This window comes from Pezoporus occidentalis, unplaced genomic scaffold (assembly GCF_034315485.1).
Source record: "Pezoporus occidentalis ecotype Australia unplaced genomic scaffold, CSIRO_AGI_Poc_V1 ctg39, whole genome shotgun sequence".
In the NCBI taxonomy this organism is placed as follows: domain Eukaryota; kingdom Metazoa; phylum Chordata; class Aves; order Psittaciformes; family Psittacidae; genus Pezoporus; species Pezoporus occidentalis.
The window spans coordinates 7,170,515-7,191,713 of NW_026915713.1; the positions used below are offsets into that span (position 1 = coordinate 7,170,515).

Below are 21,199 nucleotides of genomic sequence, written 5' to 3' on the forward strand. Positions count from 1 at the left end.
ATGATAGACAAGATGCTACACAAAAAAAAAAAAAAACATTGCATCTGAAGAGTTTTCCTTTATTTTCAAAGACAACTGGAAAAGAAAGCATTGTCTGCTGTAATCAAAAACATACCACAGTATAAACAGTAACCATTCCACTTATCACAGCTTGGTTGAGTTTAAAATTTGTGTTTAAAAGGTCCAAGATGACTGCAGTTTTACAAAAATGGGCAGGGTGGAAAGAGTTGCAAACTTCATGTGCTTCTGGATATCAAGATTTGTTTTTGTTTTTGTCTTTTTTTTATACAATAGTCACAGTTAAAAACACCCTGCTGGTAATACATAATTACACTTTATTAAGGTCATAAACCAGCAATAAACAATAAAGCCTATACAACTTGTATTTCTACTTAATCACTGACTGATACAGCTAACATGAGATAAGTGAAAAGTTCCTATGGTTTAAATGAATTCCTAAGACTATGATCTCTTTATCTGGGTATTGATTTTTTATTTTTTTTTTCCTTTTTCCTTTCCTTCTTAATCAAGACTTGTAGTGTTGTAAACCTTATAGAACATCTGCCTCACAAAATACATCGTAATAACTTTCTTTTAAAAAAAAGACTAACCCCTTACATCATTTCTGGCAGGGCGCGCTCCCAGCAAGGGCTGCGCACCCCGGGTTCCCCACTGCGGCCCCTGTCACTTCATTTGATATCCCTTATTGACCCACCCATCTCCTTCATATATGGGCATGTCCATAGACCGATCGGGAAAAGTTTTATAATATGAAGAGTTGCAAAGTATGAAATTAAAAAACAAAATTGAAAAAAAAAACGAACCAAAAAAACCCGAACCAACCAAAACAAAACATTAATACTGATGGGGAAAAAAAAAAAAAAAAAGAAGAAAAAAAAATTATAGAGGGTGGGAGGAGAGCGGAGGGGGGCCCCCCTCCGCCAGTTGGAATGGCGGCAACACACAACGATTTGAGATGGGAGCTGCGGGGGGAGAGAAAAAAAAGAAACGAAACATCTTTTAAATCAATCCCTGGTTGTAGACAAGTTCTCCGAGACCAGTACCTGGCACCACTCCAACAAACAAACAGGGGGGAAGAAAAGTCCGTCGGCGAGGGGCGGCGGCGGCACTTACTCCGCCGGCTCGGCGGCGGGCCCCTCCGGACTGCTCTCGGAGGGGGGCTCCTGCCGCGCCGCCGCCGGCTCCTCCGCTGGGGCCGCCTCCTGATCGCCGCTGCCCGCCTCGCTCGTGGCGGCACCGGCGCCCGCCGCCTCCTCAGCTGCCTTCGCCTTCCCCTCCGCCGCCTGCTGCGGCTCTTCCACAGCCGCCGCCGGGACCTCTTCTCCCGCCGCCTTCTCGGGGGCGGCCTCGTCCGATTTGGCCTCCTGCGAGTCCCCCACCTCCTCCTTCGCCGCCTCGGCGCTGCTGCCGGCGGCGGCAGCGGAGGCCTCCTCGGCGGCGGCCTTGCCTTCCTCGCTACCCGCCACCTCGGGGGCTGCCGCCTCCTCTTTCCCGCCCTCCGCCGCGGCGGCCACGCCGCCCTCGCTCTCGGCGCCCTCGCCGGCCTCCTTCTTGTTCTTCTTGAAGGAGAAGCCGCTCAGCTTAAAGGACTTCTTGAAGGAAAAGCGCTTCTTTTTTTTTTTCGGGGTCTCGCTGCTGGACGAGGGGGTCGCACCCTCCTCAGTCTTGGGGGAGGACTCCCCCTCCGCCGGGGAGGCCGGCTCGGTGCTCTCCGCCTCGGCCACCTCCTTTTCGGAGGCGGGCTCCGACGAGGCCGCCTCCTCCTTGCCCGTGTCTTCGGCGGGCGCGCTGCCGTTGGCCTGCACCTCCTCCTTACCCGCCTCCGCTGCAGCGGGGGAGGCGTCGCCGTTCACTTTCACGTGGCCGTTCTCCTGCAAGACAGCGACCAATGTTACCAGCGGTACCGAGAGGCTGGGGGAAACACGGGGCGCAGCCACCCTCCCCGCCCAGCGGCCTTTCCTCGCACACTTTTTGCTCCCAAGGTTTAAACTCCCGGGCCCTCCGCCGACCCTCGCCCGGCTGGGCCTCGGCGGGCGCCCCCAGCGGCGGGCGCGACGGGCGGCAGCCGCCAGAGGGCGCCGCGGCTCCACGCAGCGGCTGCTTCGCCGCTCCCCCCCGCCCCCGGCGCGCCCCGTCCAGCCGCGGCGGCGGCACGGGGCGGGGAAGGCAAGGCAAGGCAAGGCTAACAAAGCTCGCCCGGCCCCGGAGCCCCCGCCCGCCACCGCTGCCCCTCTCTGCCCGGGCGCTGCGGCGAAGCGCCCCCGCCCTCCCCTCCCCGGTCTCCCCCCCCGTCGCATTTGCATCTCTCAGGCGCCCGGAGCGCGGCGGGCTGCCCCGGGCGGCAGCTGCGGGGGCAGCGGGGGGTGCCCGCCCGCAACGCCGCCGCTGAGCGGGGCACGGCCGGCTCGGCAGCCGGCTCACGCTTGGGGGTGGGGGGTGGTGACTGAGAGCCGTCAACCCCGCGGCTGCTTGACCCCCCGGCGGAGCTGCCGCGGACGGGGCGGGAGGCGCAGCCCCTGCTCCGCGCTCCCGCCCGAGGGGCTGCCCGCCGCCGAGCCCCATCCGGGCGGCTCCGTTCCCCGCCGCCACAAGGGTATCCGGCTACCGCGGGAGGTGTTTCGGCTAGTCAGCGGGGGTCTTCGGGAGGAGGGTAAGCGGACAGAAAAGCCGAGCGGCGTAAGATCCTTCCGTTTACGAGCCATTGGGACGCTTCACCACGATACACGAGGGATTAAAAAAAAAAAGGGGAAAAAAAAAAGATATGCCCCCTCCTCCCCCTCCCCCCTGAGGAAAGATAAAGGAACGAATCATTCAGAGTCGAACCCGTTAAAAAAAAAAAAGAAAAAAAAAATATCCCTTTGCCTCGAGTTGCAAAGATAAAAGGATCGACCGTATTCTCCATTGAATGTGCCACTGGGGCATCAAAGGAAGAAGAATTAAACAGGATATGAAAGAGAGTCCGTCGAAGTTGGCTTAAAAAAAGGAGTAGGTTTAATTTTTTTTTTATATTTCTGTTGTTTTTTACCTGTCCATTCGCCTTGGATGGAGATGCAGCCACTGCTTCCCCCGGTTTCTCGGCGGAGGCTTCGCCCTTTGCAGCGGTCTTGGAGAACTGGGCACCCATGCTGTCTTATTCAACAAAGAAACTCAACAGATCCAAAAGGAGGGGAAACAAAGAGCGTTGGTTTGGTATAAATACTGGGCGACCAGCAGCAGTAGCAACACACACACACACCAGAGGGGAAAAAAAAAGAGAAGAGAGAACAGAACCGATTATAATGCACTCCTTTTAAAAAATTTAAAGTTGAAGAGATCAAAAAGCAGCAGCACAGGAGGGAGGGGAAAAAAAGGGAGGAAAAAGTCGAGCAAAAAAAAAAAAAGGAGCCCAAGTTTAGTAAAAAGAAGTAATAAAAAATCCCAGATTTGTAGCCGTACTGTAGACAAGGAGAAAATGGAGAAATCTCCCTGGTTGCTAATAAGATGCGGAGTCCAACGCCCAAGTGCACAGATGAATGGGCTTCCCGAGCGGTGACGGCAGCCCTCCGCCCGGAGCCGGCCAATCGCCGCCGCGCCACACAAAGGGGGGCGGGGCCTGGCCGCCTGGCGAACAATGGAGCCGCGATGGCAGCGGTTTGAAATCAGCCCCCGGCCGATAATGAATGTGTGCGCCGCTCCGGCGCGGCGCGGGCGGGCGCGCAGAGATCCGCGCCACGCCACGCCGGGGAGCGGACAAAGCACCCCGATAAAGCGGAGCGGGCGGGCGGGACAATGGTGCCCAGGGCGTGAGTGTGAGTGTGAGCGAGCGAGTGTGAGTCCGGCCCTGCCCCGCCGCCTGCCCCCACCAGCTGCCGCCGTGAGAGAGCAACAGATAGTGTGTGCGATCCCGGGCGGGGGGAGAGGGAAGGAAGGAAGGAGGGGATTTGCTGCTGCTGCTGCTGCCTTTTTTCCTTTTTTTTTCTTTCCTTTTTTTTTTTCCCTTTTCTTTTCTTCCCTGGGTTTAATTGGTCGCGATTGTTAAGTCGCCCCCAATTTAGAAGGTATTTGAACCACGTAGATCGGGTTTCGCCAAACGAGATCACGAGTAGGAATTAGTAGGTCTGTAGGCCAGATGTTGCAAACGCGACAGCAGCAGCAACGACGGCGGGAGCCGCTCCCGAGGCAGGAGCGGACCCCTCCCCCACAGCGATATCGGTTTGGAATAAAATATTTTGTGATTAGCCTCCGGCTCTAATTAAATTTTGCTGTCTGATTATTCCTGATTTGTGTTTTGAGAGTGTTTTCTGAGGCTGTGACCCATTTCACCGTTGCGTTTCCACGCGCTCAAGCAGTGGGCGAAGCCGCGTTATCGGGGCGAAGCGACGTTGTCGGGGGAACGTTCGCGCTTTCCTAAACCCCAGATACCCCGGGTGTGTATTTACGTTGAATTTAAACCCTCGAACAAGATGTAACCCTAAACTAACGCGTGCCGAATTAACGGAGAGCTCCAGCTCTCAGCAGCTATGGGCTGGGTGCTATAGCAGGACCCGACCGGTTTCCTTCTCGGGGGAGGGGGCGGCGTGTGCGGGAGCTGGGCGGCCCCCCCGCCGGGCTGTGCGGGCAAGGCTGGCCCAGACCCCCCCCTACCCTCCCTTCCCATCCCCAGCCCCTTTTAAGGAGCAGAAACGAGCGTCAGAAACGATAGTTTCCCAAACTCGGGTAATCTCCTCCAAACGCCTCTTGTTTATAAACAAGGATGTTAAAATTACTCCGGCGAGGAAAGGCTGCAGAGGGGGCTGCCCGGCCGGCGGATCACCCGGGGCTGGGGGGGCAGGGGTCTTTGTGCGGCAGCCGCCGCCTTTCGGTAACCCCGGCGAGGGCAGCCGCTAATTTTCCATCGGTCAAGAGAGTATTTCGTTTACTGGGGCAACAGGGGCATTTGGTTGGGGTTGTTTTTCTGTGGGGGACGGAGCCTGTCCCTCCCCCGCCGCATTTCACGCAAAGCTCCCAGCCGCCGAGTGCCTCCGCTCCCTTTGTCTCTGCGGCCGCCGCCGCCCGCCCCGCAGAGCCCGGCGCAGCGACCTCCCGCTCCTTCGCGGAGCTGCCCCTCCTTCCGCCCCCCTCCCCGCGGCCTCGCACCCCTGGCAGGCAACACCCGCACCCGCGGGCCGGGGCTGGGGGCGGCCGCTGGCAGCGCTGGGGTGCACGCCCAGGGCGGGGTGGGGGTAACAGGGGCGCCGCCAACGCTGCCGCCGAGCCCGGGGCTCCCTCGGTGGGGCCGCGCCGCCGGGCGGTTTCCCTGGCGACTACCGGGGAGCGGCGGGGGCTCCGCGGCGGGGCCGGCCCTGCCCTGCCCATCCGGGCAGCACCTGCAGCCCCTGGACCCGTCGCTGCGGGGCTGGGCCGGGGTCGATGGGACCGGGAGCACTGCGGCGGCAGCTCGCGGGGGTCCCTCGCCCTCCGCCCGCGCCTCCCCGGTCCCCGGACATGCTTGAGGAGCGGTGTGCGGCAGAGGGCACCGCCGGAGGGAGGGGACGGGGAGAGCTGCAGCAGGCTCACCTTGCGGAGTGGTGGAGCGAGACCGTGGGGCGCGGACAGCCGGACAGCTTCTGCTTCGTGATCCTCCTCCGCTTCCTAAGGGACTCCATGAGTCGTGTCTTCCCCGCTTCTTTTAATCTGGATATTAAGCAGAACGTGATTTTGTTGTTGGTTTTGGTCTTTGTCTGGGTTTTTGGTTTGTTTTTTTTCAAACTAGTTGCTGTAACAGCTTACCTCAGAAGACCTGCTGGATGACCATGACAGGACTGCACAATCAGTATCAAAAGTCATCTGTCCACCTCTCCCTGGTATATGCAATTTCACCTGCACGGGCATATGCAGTTTTTACTTTCCATCGTAGCTACATCTGAATTTCAGAGTTAGTGTCACTGAAAGATTTCACAGAGTGACTGTGGGAGTTGTGACAGTGGATGCTTTTTGCATTATGCTTTTGGTATGTTTTTCAACCATTTTAATGTTTCATAACTTTAAGGGGTGAAAAAAAAAAAAAAGAGATGAAAAGAAAAAGCTTTAACTGATGTTATCCTGGGTGCTTAGTTCCACAAGTTCTTCTGTAGAGTCTCTATTCTGGACAAACAGGAAATCTGGAATACATGTACACTCCCTCTGTCAGTCCCAGTGCACTGCAACCTGGACAGCTATCTCTGCTTTCTAACCCAAACCCTTGAATGTGAGGTGCAAATACAAGATTTAACCCCTTGACTGACCTCTTGAGCCCACCAGGCTCCCACAAGGCTGCTCCTTGTCACACCACACCTTTAAGCACCAAGCAAACAGATACGCTGGAGGGGAGTTTCCTCATTCTAAAACTTGCACTTTATTCAAGTTTCTGATCTTTTCATCTCCTTCCAAAGGGGGGAAAAAAGAGAAAAGATAAAGACAAACAAACAAAACCACAAGCAAAAAAACCTAACCCAAACCCATCCCTCACTGGTGTGTATTGAAGCAGGACTAATCGGATATGAATGTGAAAATGTTGATTTTCTGTGATGCCTTACACACAAAACACTATTGCTGCATTTCTTTGTCAGGAACCAGGATGTACCAGTGTGAAGGTGCTTCTGTATAGGCTGTTGGAGATTCAGTGTCTAAAAAAAGTGGTACCTTTGTTAAGTGTGTTTGTGTTAGGGGTTTTATTATAATAGCTGTGTCAGCAAAAAAAAAATGTATTCCCTCACCATGTGGCATGGGTGACGATATTTCTAAGAACATGACAGCCATGACTGAGAGACAGTGCTGAAGAGTCCAAAAATGATCAAGGAGATATTAGGCTGAGAAGCTGTTCTTAGAGGGGCAGCAGGATTTGCCTGCCCTATCTCTGCCAAAGGTTAAGGACCCTGCCACAGCCGATTTGCTAATTTCTACTTGTCTGTTTTACCCCCAGATGAAATTGTCTTTTTGCAGTACTTCCAAAATGCGACTCCTCTCAGCATGTTTTGCCTGAGATTTGTTTTCATCCTCTACCTTTTGGGAAGGGGAAGGACTGAGGTGTGGACTTACTAAATGGTTTGTACCATTTGAACCAGTGCTCCCCAGCAAATCAGTGCTGCAGCTGACTCAGGGTTACTGGTGCTCTGCAGTGACTTTGTGATCATTAATGCTGAATCTGTGCCTTGCAGCTACGACATTGATTGGGCATAAACACATACCTTTCTGTCTAGCTGGCCAGGTATAAGCATGGTACAGAGTGCTTATGGCAACTTTACGCTGACCTTCTGTGGGTAGGTCAGAAAACAAGCTGCTAGCCTTTGGCCCAAGAGCAGCTGAGGCAAAGCTTCCCTTGCAAAGAGTTTGGCCACGTTTGAAACAACAGCTGAATATGGTGCCATGCTCTAGGTTATGTGGCTATGAAAATCCTGATCTTGCATCAGGTCCTCTGAAACTGCAATTTGGCCCCCTGTGCAAGCATGGCTTCCTACTTGTGTGACCACCACCCAACCTCCCATCTGACTAATATTCAGCTTTTAATTTTTAATTTTCCCAATATTGCATAAAACATTCCTTTTCATCCTTTCCTGCAAAGCAAGTAAATGAAATGCTACTTTCATTTGACAGTTCAGGAAAAGCAGAAAGCACCTAAACAACAGTTCCCTGCTGGTATGGCAGCTGCTCTCCAGAGTCCCAGGAAAACCCATCAGCGACACTCACCCTTGGCTAAGGTAAAGATAATCATGAGCACGTTTTCACTCCTGTTAAATTCCGAAACTTTTAAAAACATGTCCTAACTTGCCACATGTAGTCAGGACACAAATGTATTTTAACACGTTTGCTGGCAAATGCACTAAAATGCAACACACCCCGTCAACAGAGAAATTGAAAACATGTTAATTAAAAGTTTTCACTGACACTTTTTTTCTTTTTTAAATACACCTTTATCCTCGTCCAGACAAGCCTTTAAAGAAAGTGAATCTGAGAGCGGTTTTGGGAGCTGGGATACAGTATTTACAGAAATCCTGAAACAGCGTGTGCTGTGCCTCTCCCCTGGGCTACCTGAGCTCTGAGGAGGCACTGGGAAACCTTTTTGTGTCCTGGGGTGCATGGAGACCTTTTCTGTGTGCAGGGAGGGCAGCAAGCAAAATAATAAATGGGAATCAAAGTTTACACCGAGAGATAATGTTCCCTATATGCCAATCTACTCCAAAGCCCTTTCTTCTCTTGTACTGCTCATTAAGAAGAGGTTGTGCAACATAGGCATTGGAAAGACAACATCTTGCTTTCCTAGGAGCTGTTAGGCTGGGATGCTGAGGGAATTTCATTCTTGTTTTAATTTGTGTATATTTTCTGGTAATGACATAACAGGACAATATGATCCAAATAATGTTTAAACTTTCAAGTTCAAAAACTAAATTCAGATTTGTGGAACAATTGCACCTTTTCCTGTCTCTGAGAAATGAGCATTTCATGGTGTCCTAATCAGTGCTGAGATTTCTTACTGACACATCACTTAAGTTTCTTCAAGCTTTACTACAGTTTGGTGCAATGCTATCAGAAGCTTCTAAGCTTTGTATCACTCACAACCATTACAAACCCTTTCCTAATATTTGCCAAGCTTTTATTAGCTGAATACATTCAACAGTGTTTGTTAAATAGTATCCAGACTATTTGAATGTCCGGTGTGCTAGGAAACTGAAAACAGAGCTTATATGTTTTAAATATATCATACAGTCGGTCTTTCTTACATCTAATAAAAACTAAAATCTGCCAGCCAACTAGATAACCACCCTCCAGTAATGATGATGGTTACTTCTGGGGAGAAATAAAGAAAAGACCCACAGACTAAAATCAAGACTAAGAAAACCTGATAACAAACCCAACCCCAAACAAGTAAAAATTCCTTAGATCGTACAAAAGCAAAAACACTCCAGTAAAGCTGAAGCCCCTCCCTTAAGAACAAGCACAGCAAGAAACAACAACTAAAAGGGAAGGTGCAAATATACCACTAAATGCCTGGTCCCTGCTATATGCTGATTCTGCATTAAAGAACTGTGTTTCAGCAGCAAAGAAGGGGCATTTGGGCTCCATAGCGTTAACAGTGTGTGGACAAAAATAAAAAAAATAATAAAGGGAGATAGTGGCCCTGCAGTAGGGAACTGTAAACATTTTATATCCATCAGTTCTAAGGACAGATACTTCTGACTGTAGTCCCCTGACAGTTTTACCTGGGCTAAGCCAATGCAGTAGCAGTCCTTTGCTCCCTTCATTCCTGTGCTCTGGCCCTGCAGCTCCACTCCCTCTATTGTGTGTACCCTGGACCTCCTGATAAACCATTTTAGAGAGTTAAACCGGCAGAAAACTGTTCTTTCTCTCATTTTCATTTTTTCCCCTGCTCTCTTTTTTTTTTTTTTTTTGAGGGGGGAAAGATAGCTTCCTACTGGTTTAGCTTCTGTAACAGTTGGCGTGGCCAGACAAGTAGCAGTGATGGCAAGCAGGTGATAACCTGATTCAGCATGAAGTTAAGCTGCAGTTCCAGTGACATTTACTTCAACAGCACCACCGCCTCACACAAACCCCCTTCTCTGCATCTTCTGCTCATTTCCATTTTTATGCTTCTCCATCAGTTTTGCTGGGATGAGTGATCTGAGTAAAAAATATGTGATAACCAGGTATTTATTAGAATAGCATTGATAGGTGATGCCTCATCAAGTTTTACTGAAAGATTACATGTGCTGTAATGAACAGTGATTTGTTTTGTGTGGCTACAGCATTTTTGGTGAACAAGCCAGCCTGGCTTTTATGAATTCCAGCTACACTGGGAGGGGGACATATTTAAATAAGAGTGGAACCATGCACAATTATGCTGAAAAGTGTTGCAAGGTATGAAATGAAACTGATGGCCCCAGCTAAACAGAAAGTTTTCTGAAATAGGAAACAGGAAGCATTTGTGCTTGACTCAGAGATTTGGATTCCTGGCATTTGGTCGTTGTGAATTCAAACCGATTTAGGGCTAAATCAAGCAAGGGCTTGGGGCTGTGGAATTAACAACCTCCATGTCAAGTACCTCAGCTCTCCATAGGGCTTAGGCTGTGGGGAGAAAGCCAAGTGCCAAAGTCTGTAATTTGCCCAGCTGGCAGGTAGAGGCTGGTACCCCGAGTCTGGTTTTATGATTCTTACTGCCTGAACATATGCACTGTAGCCACAAAGTGCAAAAGGCTAAGCCAGTACAAGTTGTTATTATTATTATTATTACTATTATTATTATGTTCGGCTCAGTAAGACTGTTTGTTTCAGGTGGTTGGAGTAAACGCTATGTAGTGCATCCCAGTCAACTTGGCAGAAATGTGTGTGACTGCTGGTGTCCTAGTAGGGCACAGATTTTATATCAGTAGTCATATAATCCCTAGCTGCACAAAAGTAAATCTGAAATAGAAATACAAAGCATTTGTGCCCTTCTCAGAGACTTGGATTCCTCGTATTTGCTTGCAGAGAAGTATATCCCCTCACGTGGGAGCCAGAGCTGTGACCTCTTTCCTGCCGTGAGGTGCTTTAGCCCCTTTGAAAGCTTAAGAGGCAGTCCCCTTTCATGAGCAGCTCAGTGGTGGGGCTCAGGAAACATGGGTTTAGTTCCCACCTGAGAAAATTTGAATTCCTTCATTTACCTCCCCCTGCTTTTCCCATGAAGTTCTGTGGTGAGGGAGTTCGAGCACAAATGTTTCCATTTTCTCTTGCTGAAACTGCTCAGCAAAGGAATTAAGAGTAACTCTTTGGCATGGAGAATTACATAGTAATTGTCGCAAAAAAAAAAAAAAAAAAAAAAAAAAAAAGAGCATGGTTCTGTGGTCTAGTTGTTTAGCATGCTTGCCTGGGAGCGGGAGACAGCTTGCCTCTGGTCCTTGCTCCACTGAAAATGCAACTGTTCTCTAGTTTCTAGCTCATGGAACAAGCAAGGCTGGCATGCAGAGTTTGGTCTTAGCAGTTTCACCCAGTGACTACAATACACAGTTGTGATCCCTTTTTATCTCAAATAATCATTTCTTTGCAAAGTGGAAAAAACTGAGCAGAGAGCTGGTACACCCTGGCACTGTCGTGCTTCCAGTGCGGCAGGTCTGTTGCATGGCTTACACTGGGACCATGGCATGCAGTCCTCTTCCCTGCCATGTGACAGGACCTCCTTCACAGGCAAGGTAGGTCCGTGCCCATCAATTGCTCTGAACACCACACACACACAGACCTCCTCTGTGTCTATCCAGAGATGGCCTTTGGGCAGCTGCTTCTGAGACAGGACAACTGAGGTGGGACACAGTCCCTCGCCTGAGCACCTCTGGTGGCACGTCCACCCCCTCTCTCTCCCAGTATTTTAAAAGCAGTGACAGATCACATCTTCAAGACAGAGTTCCTGGGTCCAGTCTGATGAATTCAGCAACTGAGTGATAGTTTAAAAATCTTGGTTTGGGTTTGGATGACCAAAATGCACATATATTCTTTTGGAGATTTAGCTGCAGTTTGTAACCCCTCAACAGAGAGGCAAGTTCATTGGTGTGTCATAATAGATACTTCAGTCTTTCTTTTTTATTATTTATTTTATTTATTTTATTTTATTTTTATTGGCACAGTGAAAGAATGAATCAGATTATTCAGAATATCATTCCAGTATTATATATCCACCACAATTTTATTTTGGTTTATATTATGACTAAACATTTTCATAGTAGAGCTGGTTTATTCTATGTGTATTTTGTCTTTTAACACCTTGCTTTTCATAGTAACCTGATACAAGAGGATTAATTTTATGCCAAGTTCTGTGACCCCCAGAAGAGGATTAAGTTCATACTCAGTTCTACAAACCCCTAGAAAGGTCAATCTTTATACAAAGCATCCAGTTGTCATTAGGAGTATGGATATGTAGAATGAGAGCCATCACTTTAAGTTTAATATTAACAGTGTTCCTGCAGCCACATACTGATTTTTGTATATGTGGTGACTGTGACAACTGAGGGATCATTTTTGTAGCCAATATTGCTAGAAACCACAGCTATGAGGCTCAAGGCTGCAGGCTGCAGGCAAGTAAATTAAAGGTTGTTAAAACAAATGGGCTAACAGTTACAAATTCATCTGCTTTAGAATGGCGCACATGCTTAATGCAAGAAACAGGAAGAGTTATTGGTGAAATAACTAGTTTAAGACAGGGCCATTTCTGTCTGTATTCCTGGCTTGTTGCACACTGCCTATGTGATTGGGGTAAATCACTGTAGGTACATCTGCCCTGCAGACCAGGGTGCTAGGTTGGGGCACTAGCTATGCTACATCTCCTTGTGGATACTGGAAGCAGATGTGGAGATAAGCACAGAGGAACGGACTCCACATCTTGATGAAAAAAAATTTATGCCTTGAACTCTGTGTTTGTGTGGCTAAACAGAACTTTTACCCAAGCTGGTTTCAAGCAGGGTTTGGACCAAATGGGTCCAGAAGGGCCTTCCCACCACAGCTACACCTTGATTCTGTGTGATTCAGTGTGTGATACAGTTTTTAGTACTACCTGAGCTATGGCTGTACTCACTTCAGTTTCAAGAGATTGCATTTCTGTCACCTTGTGCCTCAGTTAAATGGTTTATGGAACATGGATATTAATGCAACTTCGTATGTGCCTAGGAAGAATAAATATGGCGAAAACTGTGAAGTGCTTTCAGTGAATGGGGCATATAAATGCCTTGTGTACACATTTATAGGAAAAAGAAACTTTACAATCTTTTCCCCCTGTACAGTACAAATTACGTTAAAGTGTGAGAAAACAATATCTGCAATAATGTTCTTGAAACTAGGTCCTCAGAAGCTGAGAAAATAATAGGTTTAGTGTGAACCCCTGCCTTAGTAAGTTCCCATGCTTTCTATGATACTATGTTGGAGTCTATAGAGAGCAGATGAAGTTGTGTCATAGTAATTTTTGTTTATTCCTTTTAAATTGTACTTTCTCACCCTTTCCTAAGGTCTCCCATTTCCCCTCATGCAGCTATAAATGGCTGGCTTCAGTCTGTTTAGGCCGAAGGCATGTATGCAGTCTTTTATTGACAAAAGCAGATGGCAATTTCCCCTACAATCCGCTTCCTTTTCACTGACTGGCATGTGAAACATGGAGAGCATACTGGAAGACACGCCGTCATACCAGGCCATCCTCAGAGTGCTCCCTTCGCCTGGGAGAGCCCAGGACCTGCCTGCCCATGAGGAAGCTGAATTACTGGAAACTATTTCGTATTTGGCTTAGAGTTATTTTGACGATCTTCAGCTGTATCCTTTATTTCTTCCTTCTTAGCATGTAAATGTCCTTTTTATAGCTGCTATTCTTACAGAATTTCTGGTTCTCTTTTCTTAAAGCTTCTCATTCCCACTTCCTCATTTTTATTTAAGTCAGTCCCTTTTCATCTTCTGGGCATACTGCACTATGCAAGACATGCATTCAAGCAGTGAAATCTTTTGTCTTCTTCAAATTATCTCATGATGCTGGCCTCTGTTACCCAGTTTTAATCTTCAAAGTGGCAATTAAGTCCTTTTTGCCATACTGCCTCTCATACTTATGAGGAGCTCCACAAAATATATTATTATCTTCCTTCATATGCTTCCTTAAAATCCTCCTTTCATATTACACCAACCAGGGCAGTGTAATATAACCAGTGCAATGACTGGTTACTCTATGGATTTCTATTTTTTTTTTCCTTTAGAGTCTGAAACCTCTGTGGGATCAGGCCTATCTTTGGGGGCTGACATTGCCTTATCAGTTAGTACAAGGACAGAAAAAGTGTGAATTTAAGCCTCTGAGGTGCTTTAACCTTGGAAGTCCCTGAGCAGAGTTCCCCTTTCTGCATCTTACTCAGCATTTCCAGGGAGGATGTGCAGCTCACTCTGTGTGTGGGCATAAAGCCTGTAAAGAGCTTTGGAGCAACAACTGTTTTGACACAGCACATGCAAGAAACAATTCATTTTTCATTCTTAGACCTGTCTACATCATGGGCACTTGTGGTTTAACTCCAGCCAGCAACTAAGCACCACCCAGCCACTCGCTCACTTCTCCCCCATGGGATGAGGGAGAGTCAGAAGAGTAAAAGCGAGGAAATTCATGGGTTGAGATAAAAGCAGTCTAATAGCTAAAGCAAAAGCCACAAAAATGCAAGCAAAGCAAAGCAAGAAATTCATTCCCTGCTTCCCGTGGTCAGTCAGGTGTTCAACCACACCCAGGACAGCAGGGCTCCATTACAGGTGATGGTTACTTGGGAAGACAAATGCCAGAACTTCAAATGTCCCCGCTTCCTTCTCTCCCCAGCTTTATATGCTGAGCATGACACTATATGGTATGGGATATCCTTTTGGTCAGTTGGGGTCAGCTGTCCTGGCTGTGTCCCCTCAGAACTCCTTGTGCACCCCCAGCCTACTCACTGGTGAGGTGGTGTGAGGAGCAGAAAAGGCCTTGGCTCTGTGTAAGCACTGCTCAGCAGTAACTAAAACATCCCTGTGTTATCAACGTTGTTTCCAGAATAAATCAAAAACACAGCCCCATACTAGCTACTATGAAGAAAATTAACTCTACCCCAGCCAAAACCAGCACAGTACTTTAATATATTTTCTTACCTTTGTCAGGACTTTTAGATTACTTTTCATGGCTATGTTCAGCACTATTTCTTTCAGGACTGTTTCTGCTTAAGGTTTTCATTTATGTATAAAGAAAAATTTCTGAAATGGACTAATAAAACATTTGACTTATTTAGATGCTTATAAACCTAATATTGCGTTCATATAACTAAAAAATACTCAAATGTTTTTCTTTAAATATAAATTCTATGAAACATTGATAATCATGGGAATTTTTGTATTCTTAAGCATTCTGAAGTTTGAACATACAATAGCATTTGAGAAGCACTAGTTACAGATGTTCTGGAAGACTGTGAGCAGCAAGCATGAAAACACCTCCACACTAGTAAGGGCAGGAAAAATTCAAACCAGAGATGATGGGAAAGCCACAGTTATTGTTGGATGTGCAGCTAGATATCCAGTGCCCAGAGGAAAACAGGTAGCATGATGCTTTTCGAGATTATCTTCCAGGCTCTTCACAGCAGAATGAAATACAGTTCTTCTATGGGCTACAGTTTCTGTGGTGGTAACAAAGAGAAACTCATGTTCAGGCAGATTTGAAAGGGAGCTACACCTAGCTTAAGCAGGCAGACTAAGAGCATTCAGCCTGCAAAGTTCCTTGTCTATGGAAAACACAGTTTGAGTCTTCAGTGATATTGATACAAAAATGTCTTAAAGTATAGACACATAGTGCTATCAAAATTTTGAGCAAGAGCTTAGTGGGTTTCTTGGAAGATTTGGAAAAAAGAGAGTTTCTTTCTTATTTGTGAGCTCCTCACTCCCCAGAGAGAGCAGAGACCAATCATTGACAGGCTTTCACATCTCACCTTTCATACCTCACACCTCGTTTATAACCTTTTTATAGAGGGTGGGGCACAGGGTCACTCCTGCCTTCCTCCCTTCAGGGTGCAGGATGTTATTTGCAGCGCAAAGTCTTCTCCTACTTACCTCTTGAGACCTCCTACTCACCCTCTTGAGACCTTCAGTCCACAGGTTACCCTACTCACACAAAACCCCTAAGATGCCTTGGCACTCGCTTGAGGAGAAAAAGCAGCATGGCTGATAGGGGTGGAGAAGGGTCCAGGGGCAAAGGTGGGTTTGGTTGGACCTGGACATTGGAGCAGAGGGGCAGGACACTTATGTCCCAGACATGCAGCTCTGCAGTAGTGTCAGCAAGATGTAATGTCATTGTTCTTTGGTACTGTTGTTAGCTTCTTTTCCTGGGAGGGTGAGCAGCACACTGAGGGGCAGGATAGCTGTGCTTGCTTTCTCTGTTCTGTACATTCAAGTTGTACTTTGAAGGAGTTAAGTGTATTTTGAAAAGGCATGGTGTAAGATCAGAAGAAGCCAGTCTGTCTGACACCACAGCACCTGAGACTAGGAAACGATTGTATTATCTAGCTGTTTCTCCTCAGAGATACAAATTGCATCTAACTGCCTGCCCAGCAGAAGGATGAAAAGAAGAGGAAGACTGACCATACCTTTCTGCAAGCTGTGGGTTCCCTTTATCTTTCTGCCAAGATAAGGCAGGAAACACAATTTATGTTTGCCTGGGTGCTGATACAGACTGATGATACAAAGCCACGGTCTTCAGCTGCTAGGACAGGGCAAGTGCTTGGGACAGGATATTTCACTTACTCTGTAGGAAATACACATCTGGGTTAGGAGTCCCCTGGAGGTGTTTCTAGCAGTACTGTTAAGAAACCTTGCATGGGGGACTCCAGCTCACTGCCCTGGTGGGTGGTTTTGTGCCTATGGGTGGGAGACCAGGGGCTGTCAAGTAAATTATTAGGGGAGCACAAGGTCTATCAGGCAAAATGTGGACCTTTCACAAGTTGTATCTTTGGATGTATCATAATGCCTCATAATGCAGGAAGTTTCTTCCCTTCTGATGCCTCAAAATGAAGTCTGGGGCAATCACCCTGGTTCTTTCTCTTCCTCAAACCTTCATGGGTGGCCTGACAGAGATATTACCGAGTTTGAGAAGGGAATAAAGAAAATGTGGTCATTTTATTTTTATATCTATATTTGTTTTCTTTTTGGTTTGAGTTACTTGGAAATCTCTCCGTATAAAAATACTTTGCAACGTCATTTATTTGGTTGGGTGCAATTCATCACCAGCTCCACAGAAATCCTGTACAAATGTGATTCTCTCAGAGTTGTACTTGAGCAGTTAGTTACCAGAGTCTTCAGAAAAGAAAACAAAATAGAAACCAAAAGAAGCCGTAATTTTATTTTTAGTAACTGATGATAGATTTTGACTTCAATTCGATACAGAGGAAGTATTACGAACACAATATTTTTCCCCTTAAATTTTGTACTTTGAAATCCAAATCTATATATACCTACAAATACATCTACGCACACAAATATATTTTTTATGCATTGACTCACTAATCCATTCACCATACCTAAACCTTTGCAAGTATCACAAACCTGCTGCAGTTAAACAGAGATAAGAGCAACTCAGATTCTGATTTTAATTCTGCTTTACCCAGCACGTGTGTTTACATATGTCCACTGTAGATATTTCTAAAAGGAATCCTTGGTAAAATTAGTCCAGTACTTGGTAAACTCAGTAAGTTACTCTTACACTTCACTAATGAAGTCATGATCTTAATCAGTGAAACAGCAGGTATATAGGATTAGGAGAAAATGTGAAAAGTAGAGTGTTGCACTGCTCAAATCACTACTGTATTTGTGTGTTTCTGAAACGGCAAATCAAGCCAGCTCTGGTTTCCAAAGAAATGATGAAGATTTCATTGATGGCTGCTGCTGCTGGTTGCACTGTGCTTTTACTAGCTCTAAGAAGTAACATACCATTTTATTTCACGCAGCTTTTGTAGGGATAGTACCTAAAGTGCTTTGTTTTCTGACTAATTTTAGTGATAATTGATAATAAAGAACACATGGAAATTGTAGAAATTCATGTTTTCTGAGAACTGGTTTGTACCAAGGTCCAACAGCTCTGTGGAAGGTCCACCATTCCCAATGTTAGTCTCTTTATCTTGTTGCAAATATTAATATTTATATTAATATTTGGAGCACTGCATATTAATATTAGCATTAATAACAACAACCACCACTATCATCATGTTTATTAGAGTAGCAGGACCGACAAAGTAAGGCTTTTCAGGGTGGTGGTCAACTGCTGAGTAGCAGATAGTTTCCCCCAAGCCCAAGGTTTACAATTAGACAAGACAAACACAGCAGTGGGGGAGAGAGCACTGCATCACAAGCAGAAACAGCCATAAAAACATTCCCCTTTTCAGGAGGTAGGAAAAGGACAGGGAGAGGACTCTGTGAAGTTGGGAAGAAGATCAGCCAGGACCAGAGCAAGCCTCAGATTGGCACAGAGTAAAAAAAGGCCACAGGAAAATCTAAGAAGGTGCAAATGTCCACCACTTCCCAGTTTGGCTCGTGTTATTCCTGTTAGCTGGCAGCTGCCTTCCGCTTTCTTTGCAGTCCTTCCACAAAGCCATATGGAAGTAGGATTAAGGTGGGTGGAAAGTACCATCTTTCTCCTTATAACCTCAAAGCCAGGGGATCTCCTTTGAACAGCTCATGGCCTGGCATTACTGCTACCATCTGTTAACTGCTCCTCTTCTGTATTGCAGCCATGGTGGTGTTCAACAGCCTCACAAAAGGTGCAGACAAGGTCCGCTGTCTGCAAATGTAGTCAGAGGCAGCTGGGGGAGCTTGCTATATCATACTGGCAGATGGGACAAAGAAAACATCCTTGCCCTCTTTTTGAGCATGGGAAAAAAAACAGGTTAAATGATTTCCCTGAGGTCACACAAAATGTCAGCAGAAAGGGAAGAACAAATCTTACTTTTCCTGAGCTCAGTGCTACACTTCAAGTCTAAGATCTCTGCAGCTCTGGTAAAGGCAAAAAGGAAGGTAAGGAAAGAGGAAAAAGGATTAGTGAAGACAGGACATACTGGCTCACATCTGCTCATACAAAATGCTTTAATCGAAGCTAAGCTTTTACACAGCAGCACTGCAAATGGTGTGGAATTCACATCTGAAATTAAAATATTGGCAGAAATGTAGTCTGGGAGTATATTTTATGTCCTGTTTTTAGGGTCTGTGTTACTGTATCTGAGTGCCTCATGATCAACAGCAGATTTTATCCTCACAAAATCATAGTGAGGGAGAATAATTTTATCCCCATCTTGGGAAGTCAGAATTTAGGCCAAAGGCTGATGAAATATGTTATCTTGGGGTCCCTAGGAAGACTGAGGCTGAGTTCAGCTGTAGAGCAAAAGCTTTATAAGTTTCAATCTATATTCCTAAATCCCTTAAATCATCTTTTCTAAATTAGATTTTTATGAATCAGAAGTCTACTGCACAAGCTGTGTTTATATTGCTCTCTGAGAGAGAGATGTGCTGCTTCTGCTCTTTTGCTGGGTCTTGCTTAGGGAGTTTGTTGGGAGCCTTTTCAACTGAATTACAAGAAAAGGTGTGGGCCTGCTGCAGGGGTAGAGAGGCTGAGAACAGTGAAAATGAAGGAACAATTTAATTTGCTCACTGACCTCAGGATTATTTGGCCATATGAGTAGCCTTGGGAAGCTGTTTGTGTGAGGGGTTGGAGGAATGCACATTTGGTGCTGAAGGAATGAGTATTGGGAAGAGAAGATTGCAAGAAGCAGGTTCTTAAACTCTTCACTTTGGGAAATGGATCTGATGGGAGGTGGACATGATTGCTCCCAATGACACCCCTGTAGCTCCTTTCTCCTGAACATTCCTGGACATCATAATGAGATACTCTCTCTGTGGCTCTAGCAATTGTCCTTGGGAGCCCATTGGTCCAGGGACTGATGTACTTTGGTGGGGATTCTGGAATCTCTTCCACAGTCCTCTCACAGCTCTTTTGGTAGAAATTGAAAGCCTCTCCTATAGATTTATCTTGCCATTCATCTCAAGAAAGCATTTGAGGATGCATTCTCTGTACCGGAATGTAGAGATTGTTATATGCTCTTGAGATCTTGTTTATTACTGCCTTTTTCTCTGATACTGAGTCACAGAAGAGCTATTCAGTTTGCCCCCCGCCCATCCCCTCCTCCCTGCCTCAAGAACAAAGCAAATCACTTCATATGGGTCCTGCTGCTTATGAATGCAGCTTTCCTGAGGCCTCAGTCAGCACGACATTGCAAGGCTTAGACGTGCATTTTTCAAGTCAGGGCTCAGAACTCCAGATGGAGTCTAGGTAGTTGCTAATGTGTCCATTAACCTGAAAGAAATTCATACCCCTTCTATATATATCAGTTTACAGCTGGTACACACGTAAGAGAGACTGCAGCTGATACTCATTTGGGCATTTTCAGGCTTAGATGCCAGCAGAAATCTGTGGTGATCTGGAAAAATGACAGGATATTGTATAGGTCAGTTATTTGTATTTCCTTCATAATAATTTGAGCATTGTCTGTGGGTCTGAGTTTCAATCATCAATTGCTCAGTGACCATGTAGACAAGTATACATTGTGTTTATTGCCACATTGGAAAGAACAGCCCATCATGTTAAACACTGCAAATTCTGTCTGCCTTATCACTGTAGGATCATGTTGTGTCCTGTTAGCTGGTGTCACAACAGAGGCTTTGTTTGTGTAATGCTAGACTTGAGTGTTCAACATAATGAATATTCTCTTACAGCTAGTTTAAGCAAGAATTGTTGCCATTTTTCACAAGGAGATTTTTTTAAGCACATGCCTGTATATAAACCGTCAACACAACCTAGGAGAACTTGAAACTCTCATCTGCATGGTGTATTTGGGTCTCATATCCAGGAATTTTTTCTAAGATAGCCTATCAAAAAAGTGCTTTCTTGGTTTGTTTGTTTGTTTCCCTATAATTGGAGGAGAATGTTTGTACACTAGATAATTTAGCAGTCTCCTGCTTAGTGCTTAAAACTTCTAGGTGGTATAACTTCTAAATTTTTATTTTCACCTAGTTTATTAGCCTCTAAAGAACCTATCAAATTATGAGTCACATTTCTCTGGTGGTCTGTTCCATAAAACACTATCCACCAAGTCACACTGTTTTGATTTTTTTCCCCTTCTCTTTGGTTTATGTGATCCCTGGCAAGACAATAAACATGGTAGATTCTCAGATATTAGGTTCTATCACCAGAGGAGAAAGGCTTTGGTATTAGCTTCTTTTCAGGGTTATAGAATCATGCATAGAAATGAAAGCATCTAATTGCAACTATTTTCTCGTCTCAGAGCAGTAGTTACCTTCAAATAGCATCTATTCACAACCTCTTCTGGCATTATAACTTGTGTAGTACACTGAAGTGTAATTGGTATTATTACAACAGAAAGAAATACATAATACATTCATATCTCTACACTCAAGAATAAAAATGTATAGAGGGAAAGGCATGAAGAGGTCACACTTGAATATACGAGCTGCAAAGCAAATGAGCTAGGAAGATCCAGTGTCTGCACTCAGAGTTTTGAGTCTCTACTTGTGACAGCATTCACAGAAGCTGCTTTACAGATTAGGGAATTGTTTTCAATTAGGTCTTTGTTTTCAGCAATGACTATCTAACCCTGCTAACCTTGGGGTTAGAAAACACAGTGGTAGAATG

General features: G+C 46.1%; 1 protein-coding gene and 1 long non-coding RNA gene across 3 annotated transcripts; one reads left to right on the forward strand and one right to left on the reverse strand.

The window, feature by feature from the left end:
* Positions 1-259: 259 nt before the first annotated feature.
* MARCKS (myristoylated alanine rich protein kinase C substrate) lies at positions 260-3,801 on the reverse strand. 2 transcript variants are annotated; one of them, XM_062632484.1, is made up of 3 exons: positions 3,457-3,801; positions 3,047-3,219; positions 260-1,892 (listed from the first exon to the last, which is right to left on the reverse strand). In XM_062632484.1, the coding sequence occupies exons 2-3, from the start codon at positions 3,143-3,145 to the stop codon at positions 1,131-1,133; spliced, it is 861 nt and encodes a 286-aa protein (XP_062488468.1). In that variant the 5' UTR covers positions 3,146-3,219; positions 3,457-3,801; the 3' UTR covers positions 260-1,130. The 2 variants fall into 2 exon arrangements, with proteins under 2 accessions (XP_062488468.1, XP_062488467.1); XM_062632483.1 differs by having other exon boundaries at positions 3,047-3,800.
* Positions 3,802-5,730: 1,929 nt separating this feature from the next.
* Positions 5,731-8,716, forward strand: LOC134170767 (uncharacterized). The gene is made up of 2 exons (XR_009967361.1): positions 5,731-6,489; positions 7,612-8,716. It is a non-coding gene; the product is annotated as an uncharacterized LOC134170767 (long non-coding RNA).
* Positions 8,717-21,199: the final 12,483 nt, after the last annotated feature.